At 44.4% G+C, this 9,970-nt stretch overlaps 1 protein-coding gene across 8 annotated transcripts in view; it reads right to left on the bottom strand.

Moving 5' to 3' along the window:
- Window positions 1-3,336: 3,336 nt before the first annotated feature.
- Window positions 3,337-9,970, bottom strand: part of LOC147018977 (plasma membrane calcium-transporting ATPase 3-like) — a 330,377-nt gene continuing 323,743 nt past the window's right edge. For 7 of the 8 annotated variants that reach the window (XM_085899110.1, XM_085899109.1, XM_085899108.1 and 4 more), the window contains one exon: window positions 3,337-6,397. In XM_085899110.1, coding sequence (XP_085755236.1) covers window positions 6,113-6,397 — 285 coding nt within the window. In that variant the 3' untranslated portion in view covers window positions 3,337-6,112. The remainder of the gene's footprint in view (window positions 6,398-9,970) is intronic. The other variant, XR_015062602.1, reaches the window with a different exon arrangement.

Raw genomic sequence — 9,970 nt, 5'->3', positions numbered from 1 at the left:
CGCATTGTGCCCTGCCCCTGCACGCCAATACACCACACTCCTCCCACCTAAAACTATGATTATAAAATGACCATCATAATAATAAGCATATTCGGCACAGAATACTATGACATAAAAGCAAAGAGGTACAAAACGATAATAATCAAAAAGCATTGGCACCGCCACACAGAAACCAACCAGAGCCAAAAATGGCATTAATCAGGCGGCCGTGCACCAAAACCCAGACGAGACGGCACAAAAGGAACCGTGCTTCATCTGCTACCCGCAACCCTCCTGCCGTTGGTGTCACCCGGCCCATAACTCCGACCTCTACCCCATCACACCATATAATGTGTTGACGTGAGCGAGTTGAATTTCAAAGCAATGACAGTTGCTCGGAAACTGAGTTGCACGACGAACCCACAAAACCCTGACCGCGTTAAAGATATCAAGAAGCAAGTTGGGAAGCATAGCATCACTACGCAGCAGAAGCGCCCCCAGGCGGCTCATGCTAACACGCCCCCCCCCCCCCGGCGAGGTTGCGATGACCTCCCGAGCGAACCTCCCCCGGCACCATCAAATGCCCCCAGCTGACAAAGTGGCACATCTCCCCCAGACAGAACCGAATCAGATAAACATTCCGAGCCTGGAAGCCCCGTGGCGCCAGCGCGGCCGACCTTGGCGGGACCAAAGGTTTGTGCTGCACGCCGCCAAACCCGTCTGCCCTTGGCCATCTCAGGAATGGGCGGTGACGCTGAACAGCGCCATCGGCTGGGCGCACCATCAATCCCATAACAAACCCACGCATCACAACCAGCCGAGATCACAACGCACGCCCGAACGGCCTTGGTGAGAACAGAGAGTTGCGCCCCAGGGCGGCAGGCACGTCTGACCTTGGCGAAACCAGGGGTGGGGGTAACGCTGAACAGCGAACCAGCCCCAGCTCTGAGCCGATCTCTGAGCCGCACACCAAAACCGCGCATCCAACCCAACCGAGAACACCATGCACGTCCACACGGACAGTCAGCACAGCCTGGAGACATATCAGTGTCATACAACAACAAAAACATTGTCTGCTCCCATGCAACCTTCCCCTCACGTACAGCGCGTCCTCCCAGCATAATCCCCACACATGACAGGGTAGCGAACCGTGGGCTGCCCTCGCAGCTGGAGATCGGCCAGACCTCTTTATTCGCCACGATAGCCCCCAAGCCCGTCACATCTCATCGATCATATCGGACATCCCATCGATTGATCCCAGCCAAACATATTATGCTCACACGCGAACTGTTGGCATTTATTTTAACAAGGTTAAACTGCATCACTCGCGCAACGAAAATCAAATACGCAACAATCAGCAACCCATGAATCACATCGCGTGTCCGTCTCTTGGTTGTCGTCGCGACGTTGCGATGACCTGCTTGTCGTCGATGGTCTCGGTCCGCGAACTTCTTGAACGCGACTGGCTCGCTCCAATCCCCCGCTGAAATCGCCCGAACGACACGGGTGTGCACTGCACCATGAGCGTAGCGGGAGCGCGAGAGCCCGTCGCCGCTGGCACGGCTCCCGTTGCTCCAGACCCGCATATCATCGTCGCCAGAGGCAATGAACGGCAGCCCACGTTGCATCGTCGTAGCTCCTGCCGCCAGAACCTCGCCCTCGGGTCTCGAAGGAGGCACAGGTGCACCTGGAGGTACGAACTCCGAAACAGGAACCGCGAGCCCCTCCCCTCGCATCACGAACTGCGGGAGCGCAACCCGCTGACCCTGATGGGCGACAAAGACGTATGCCCTGCCAACCGCCGGTAGCGCTTCACCAGTATACGTGTGCAATGCGAATGTAACGTTGACACTTCGCATCCGCAGAATGGCCGACACCATCTTCGCATCTTGCAGCCCCGAAATAAAGCGATCTCTGAGTCGAGCTGGACGCTCCTCCGCCGTAAACTTGCAAGCCACGGCCGAATGCTTCACCCGTGCCACGAAATCTGCAACGCGCTCCTCCGCACCCTTCGCGAGGTGATCGAACTGGTATCGAGCGAGCTGCAATGACTTCTCCGGCGCCATGTGTGCTTTCTTCTTCTCCACAATGTCCTGAAACGACAGCCCATCATCACTGCCCTTATCCGGCGCTACTAAATCACTCAGTAGCCGATCATGTTCCGTTGATAGCGAGGCGAGCAAGATCGATTTGCGTTTGCTTTCATCGTCTACATCATTCGCATGGAAATAGGAGCCCAATTGTTCAGAAAACAATTCGAAGTCGTCTCCGACGAAGACGGGCACGCGTCCGTGCACCGTGCCCCGACCTTCCGCCATCCTCGAGCCGTCCGTGACGGCGAGACGCCTGGCCCCGAAGACTGTGCGTGCGGCGCGCGAAACTCACGATGCGCTTCTCTGGGACCCTCGCCCGGTGTTGAACTCAAACCGCGCGAGGTGCGCTGAGTTACTCGCTGCAGCGATCCAATCGCCCCGGCCAAAGACTCCAAGTCAATACCGACGTAACCCAACCACTTCGCACACGCCGATCCGAAACAGACTCGTCGCCAATTGTAATGTCCGGAGGGCAGCGGGACTCGGATCGCCGTGAGGATTGTTGAACACTGTTTATTGCCCGTCCGGATGCACACTACTACAGACTACACAACGCCTCAGGCGGCGCGAACACCTTTATCCCTTGCAGGCACGTGACCTCCAAAACCACTCCTCCACAACGCTCCCCGCATTGTGCCCTGCCCCCGCAGGCCAATACACCACAGTTTCGACTTATGAGTAACTTACAAGGAACGTGTTTCGACGTGTGTCAACGATCGCGTAACGTGCCGACAACTTATGGCCAGTGTATGCGGAACGTGTGAGTCATACACTGGCATACGTCAAAAAATTTTGAGCATGTTAAAATTTGTCGACGAGCTCGGCGTACTACGACGTATGCCAGCGTACTACGATGTATGCCAGCATACTACGACGTATGCCAGTGTGCTCTTAACATATACAAAACTTACCCAAAACGTATTTGACGTGTGCCAGCGTTTTAGACAAATTTTTCATACGTCGGCATACGCTGGCTAAATCGTCAAGGTGTGACAGCGGCTTTAGGTGGGAAGCATGGGTACTTAAAATGATGCATCATCTACTTTGCTCTAGTTTTGCATTGCTTCAATATTTAGAACTTTAATTTCACAGTGGCAATCAATCAATCATAATAAATATTCAAAACTGGAAAAAAAATACACGAAGTTTTATATTTTTTTTTGGAAAAAACTTTAATCATCATCTCAGTTTGGCTGGCTGGCATGTTAGGATTTGCAGACAAGGAAATAAAAACGAAATAGCAACAATTACAGAAACCAAAATGGAAAAGGAGAGATCTGGGTATTTATGTTAAAAACATGGCAAAATCACACCAGAAATGCGAACAATGCAATGGCATGACATCCGTCATTAAGACACAGCAAAGCAGAACCAGCAAATGAAGGATAGAGATAAAGACAGACTTAGAGAGACAGTGTTGCATAGATTCCAAAATGAAAAGCCATTAAGGGTTCTACACGAGCTTTGTACAGGCCGCTAAAATGTGGCCAGGAGCATCAGCTGAATGTTCACAGGGCAAAAAAAGGGTGCAAAGGTCATTGGCACATTAAAAGGTCTATGAAATAATGTCCAGCTGTGTCCTCTTTCTTGAACAGAAGCTTTTGAATGCATTTTCCTCTGTCATTCCCAAAAAAGTTAAAACAACAATGTACTTTTTGCTGCACCCAATTTCTTCAATATGAAGCCATGTTAGACGTTTAAAATTTAAGTGGGGTATTTCAGGCTGGTTTGAGCAAACAAGACAACAGCAAAGGGAAGAGGCACATTGGACAACAAAGCTGGGACTCAAAGAGGCAAGGACTCAGGCGGAATGGGGGGTGTGGTGTTGTATGAGGATCAAGCCTGAGAGCTCAAGGCGTGGTGAGAAATAAGGACACAGGGGTGCACAAATGATGAAGAAGAGAACATAAGAGAAGATTCAAGCCACAAACAAAATATATCGCTGTTAGCAAATGCTGAAGTAAGGTGCAATGCTAGTGGCATAAAAGCTGTTTGCAATGATAAAGAGATTCTAACCCTCATGCTTCCTGGTCGAGGGGAGGGAGAGGGGTATTGGGTTATGAGAAAAAACATCTGGTGGAAAAAAAAAGAAAAGGGTGAAGAATCAATCCAACTGTAGAGCTGGAAGAAGAGGAGGCTTAAGGATTGGAGAGAACTTGTTGGAAAAATTAAATAAATGTTCAATCAATAACCCATACAACTTGCAACCAAAACCAGTCAGTAGGATTTGAATACATCCTATAAACCCCTTTTTCAGAATGGTCACACAAGCTAATTCCACTTCCTTTTACAAAAGCAAATCATAATTTTGACCCGACGCCATGTCACATCAAGAAAAATAATCCTTACTAAAATCCCTTCAAAATGTCAACCGATATCTACCCTCAAATCATAATCCTATAACGTCTGGCATCTTCCATGTTTGAAGGACTTCCCTGCAATAAGTTACACCAAAAGCAAAACAGAGGGTTTCAACTATCTTCAGGTAACATTCTTCACATTCAGAGGCTGAGTGACCACAGCAAATGTATTCAACACCCACGGGACGACAGGCTCTTTAGTGTAACAAACAAATAAAAGCAACATCATTACCTTGGATGGGTTATGCTTACCTTTGCAGAACGTGTTTCTACAACTGATGAATGCTCTCGCCAAACGGAGTTTGGAAAATAAGCCACCGTAAAACAGCTTAGATTGATAAAATTCTTCACCGAATAAATCTCATCGAATGAAGTCCACACGGTTAAGTCAAAAATAAAAAAGGGCAGGCAGCAGGAACACCTAATTTAACAGCACTGTCAAGGGACTCTCAAAAGGCCTAAAATAGAAATGAAATGAATGAAAAGAGCAGCCAATGCATTTCAAAACTGGCAAAAATTAAATAACAATTACCTCCAAGGCAAATACCTTGTTCAGCTGAACCATCGAACAAAAACTTCACACACCTTCCCATTGTAAAGATGCTAAGTTTGTTAAAAAAGTTTTTTTTTTTGGAAAAATGACAAGGACAACAATTGATATCTGATGTGTCAAGGGTAGGGAACGCCAGCAATACAGCAATCAGGAATGGTGGCATGCATCAACTGTGACATGCAAGAAAGGATATTTCTAAAAAAGGAATGTGCGGATGTTCACTTACAGACGCATCACATAATAGCTAGTCAGGACTGTTTAAAACTGTGCATGCGGATATGAGCGGTGCCTTCCTCTAAGGCAGTCTCTAAGTTAGTCCCATTCCCCAAAACGCCGGTGTGTTGCCCCTGATTTTGTTACATGTTACTGAGAAAACCACAATGAGCGTTTGGTCATCACAACCATCTGGTAGTCTCGGCAATGAGTGAAGTAGTCTCGCCAAATGGGTGCAAACCTTGGCGGTGTTTCAAGACATCGTTGTTCCAGCATTGCTGGATGAATACCACCCAACAAAGTAATCCAAATAAAATATTGGTAAATGTTACAGGCAATGTAAACAGCAAGTACCAGTCAGATAAGATTTTAAAAAAGGCTAATCTCCTACATCACCGTCACTCATAAATAAAAATTTTATGGCTAATGTGTACTTGCAAAGACATTGTCCTCGGGAATGGAAGCAGCAGACCAAGCGTATTTTACAACTCATGACAGCATTACTTTTTGTGGAACAATGGCACAATTTTCATCATAATCACACCGAGTTGAATCTGATGGAGCCCGGGACAAAAATCGATCCGTTTGCACTGGAATAATCAACAGGGAGAACAATGACAAAATGGATCATCGCAGCAGGATAAATCGTTGGGAGTGGTTAGCAAGTTGTTGGAAGACCTAGCAGAAGCATAAACCATCACCAATTAAGAAATATTTAATTTGCACCTTAAATACCTGACCAGAATCAATTTTCTATAATAACATTTCTAACTATAAAAGGAGCATTAAAATGCAAATATAATGAAAGGAATAGAGGTATGACATCAGGCCTAGGCATTTATCCTGCACATTATCAGACCCCTCGTCTTGGAATGTCTATCTAGTATCTATCACCCTGCTTTTCGCATACAGATTTAGGATGTCGATTCGTTTGCAGGTAGGCCACTTGAAGCTTCACCCGGTTTTGTGGACACACTAGCAGCAGCAGCAACATCAGCAGCAGCTCGTTCTGCCGAGTTTAAGTCTGATTCTGTTGAGGCGGAGCATGGTCCTGGAGCATTTAGGAGTGAGGAGCCCTCATCAACGTCAGAGTTATCCACCGATGGGGTTTCATCAGCATTGGACAGAAAGTGGTCACGAGAATTATGGTAATTACGCCGTTCGTTGAGACCACTACGAAATGCTTTGACTACGCGGATCTGTGGTGGAGAGACAGATAATAAACTTAATCAGTTATTTCCAGGAAGAAAACGGGTATGGGATGGAAGAGAAAATGATGTGATGCACCGACAGATTTTGAAACAGAAGAGTAGTTGACAAGATATTACATAGGAAGCAATTTAACAATAACAAATATACAATTGGATGAACGATGCACAATAATATCACATATCAAAATGGGCAACAATCATTTGCATGTACTAATATTAATGGTGAATAAGAAATGTAGGTGTCCCAGAAACGATTGCTAAGTAAACAAATTTTGGTCTGATGAGGAATTTTATCAAGATTTGAATAAGGTTGAGAAGCAAACTTGAGAAAGGTTCATTGATGGGAGTATTTTGAAAAATGAAACGATTTTACTTGGGGACAAACGTTCATTTTTAAGATCTAATGAATGTTGCAATGGTTGAATGGAGTCTTTTAAAAACACCAAGCTGCACATTTGACATGAGACCTTGGGTTTACACTGGTGTGACGTCTATGTCAGAATAAGAGGTCACTTTTATCAGCAATCAAACCCTCTCAATGAAGCCTTCATTAAAGCTCCAAATAAAAGCATGCAATAAAATGCTGAACCATGAACATGCAGGTTAGAAGCAAAACACAACATCTTGGTGCCAGGAGAGTGGTGAATTAAAACAGAATGCCAGGCAACGTCCAAAATACAAAGGGATTTAGGGTGATTCACCCGTAAATCCAGCACAATTGCCCCTGAAAATTTTTTTTTTTTTTTAAAGGAGTAATTCGACTGCAAACAGACGACGGGTATGCCTCCGCTCTCCCGCACAAACACTTGAGTATTGACATATTTGACCCTTGACCTTTATCATATCTGGCCCAAAATCTAAACAGTTAATTTCCCTGTCTAACTTTACCTTTCCACCAAGTTTGATGAAATTCTGTCCAATATTTCTTGAGTTAGGGCGTAAACAGTAAAATTTCAGAGTTTGACCTTGACCTTTGACCTTTACCACATCTGGTCCAAAATCTAATCACTTAATTGACCTGTCTTACTAGACACTTGTACCAAGTTTGATGAAATTCTGTCCAATATTTCTTGAGTTAGGGTGTAAACAGTAAAATTTCAGAGTTTGACCTTGACCTTTGACCCTTGACCTTTATCACATCTGGCCCAAAATCTAATCACTTAATTGCCCTGTCTTACTTTATCTTTTTTACCAAGTTTGATAAAATTCTACAATTTGCTTCTTGAGTTATTGCATAAATGAAAATCCAGACGGACGGACAGACGGACAGCCTGGAAACATAATGCCTCTGGCCCTTGGTGCGGAGGCATAAAAAAAAAAGAGACCAATTTCTTTTTATTATTGACAAAATAACCGGTGCTCTGACTCGTAGCTTTGAAAGGTTACATTTTTGGCAGCAAAAGTGAAATGGAGACCCTCGGGACTTCACACATCATACTTGTGACTGTGACCATGGCAATCTGGAAGCACGCAGGTGGTGCATGTGTCCTGATGCTTGATTGTAACATTGTTTACAAGTGAGCACAAAAACAGTGCATCGGCTGCCCCTTAGTGTCACTGACCAAAGTTTTGGGTAACCCATGCATGCCTGCGATTTTGATGCCACCCCTTTTTTCACAGAGGGTTAAAAAAATTTTAACCACTTTCTGCGTGAAGCTACATTTTTGGATTAAGATTGACCACTTTTTTCACAAAAATGAGGTTTTGCTCCAGTGCAGCTTTCCGAGTAGTATGGAAACGGGGGTTCTGACCCGACCCAAATTGAATATTTTAATCATTAAATAACGTCCATTTTCTAGCCCCTCTACCATAATTCAATTCTTAATTTGATTTTTACACAATTAAATAATGCTGTTGGTTAGTTCTAGGGCACTTTATCTTCGACACCCCTGACCCTCCCATGATGATGTAATTATATAACCTTCATAACTACATAACCATTTGCAGTAGTCTTGTACTTACATAAACTGATGATTCTGCTTCGGTTGTTTTGTAAAATAACCAACTGTTGAAATGCATCGATGATTGACATGTTTTTATTACATAACGGAGAAAAAACAGGAACAGTATCAATACCTCATCTATGCCTTGCCATGCCAAGGTGAACTTCGGACCTACTGTTACATAGCAATGGAGCTATATCCGAACACAGTTTCCGAACTCGAACTCATTGAGATGCCCTTCTAAGCCGAGTTCGAGTCAAGCCAGGTTTGGCTGTTCACTCAGAAACAACTTCGGACATTTTCCTGTCGCATGAAATGAAGTAACTGCAGTATTTTTCAAGTGTGGGTGTGGTAGATATGTGCATTCATATGCAGTATGAATTGGATGTGCTGTATAATTGTCATGTTGTTTTTCTTGGTGAAATTCAAAGCAAAATGTTGCCATAAAAATCGGGCAATGGAAATGTTACTTGTTTCGCTCGGTTTACCGTGAGCAAGGGTCTTATCGGCTGTCACATTATCTAGTTCTGATCGGCTGTCATTGTTTGTGTACTCCTTTCATGTACTTTCAAATAATACTCACGGGATATGCTTACACATTGTAAGGAATAACAAACAGTGCTTCCCCATTGTCTCGGGTGGCTCACCTGCACGTTTTTTTTTTCATTTAAAAAAATGTATTTATATTTTCATTTACAGATGCTTTCCAATGGTTCTGTGATTTTTCCTGGCGTATCGGCTTCAATGTCTGTCGGCACGCCAAATTACCATGCTTTCCCATTGTCTCTGGTCGCTCACCTGCATTATTTTCATTTTTTTCTTCATTTATTTATATTTCTATTTACGGATGCTTTCCGACGATTCTGTGATTTTTCCCGTTGTAGCAGCTTCGCTGTTCATCGGCACACAAAATTACAGCTTTCTAAGTCACTCAGAAGGTACTGAACTTTAATATCAGTCAGTCAGTGAGTCAGTGGTTATAATGACCTTTATATATATTATATTTCTATTGCTTCGAGAAATATTACTATGTATAATTTTGTGTGTCCCTTCCATGTCCTTCGAATGGGTGACTGCTTTGGGAGAAAAATACATTTGCATTCCAACCGCTGCATGAAGAAAACATGAGCGAAGACCACATTAGTGCCTCTTCTTCAAACTTGGGAAGATGCTATTAAAACAGGCAACTTTATGATTCAACGAACAAATTATTGTTCCAAGTAAATATGTGATTATCTTTCCAACCAAGTAAATCGATTTGCTTTGAACAAAAATTTGGTTAATTGTGCACGCTGTTGTTTGAACACACCCAGGAGATAGAGTCTCGGCCTAAGCGTCTCCTGTATAACTATAAATCTTAACATATTTGCATTGCCTCTAATTACTTGTTTCTTTAAAATGGTGTCTGTCCATCATCAGCCCGTCATGAACTAATAGATAGGACATCAGCCGATATCTATGACTTGCAGTCGTGCTGCAAGAATCAAAGATATCGGGTAGCCCTCAAAATCAATGCTGTTTGGAGGACCATGCCAGGAGCTGCCCTCAGCTCAAAATTTGTATGCTGTCCCAGCCGAAGCCCCACGCGCAACAGCATTGCTGTGCCCAAGGAGGAATT

The sequence above is a fragment of the Eptatretus burgeri genome, chromosome 10, assembly GCF_056783735.1.
Source record: "Eptatretus burgeri isolate ZD-2024b chromosome 10, Ebu_testis_v1, whole genome shotgun sequence".
Lineage (NCBI taxonomy): Eukaryota > Metazoa > Chordata > Myxini > Myxiniformes > Myxinidae > Eptatretus > Eptatretus burgeri.
This window is presented reverse-complemented; position numbering and strand designations above follow the sequence as displayed.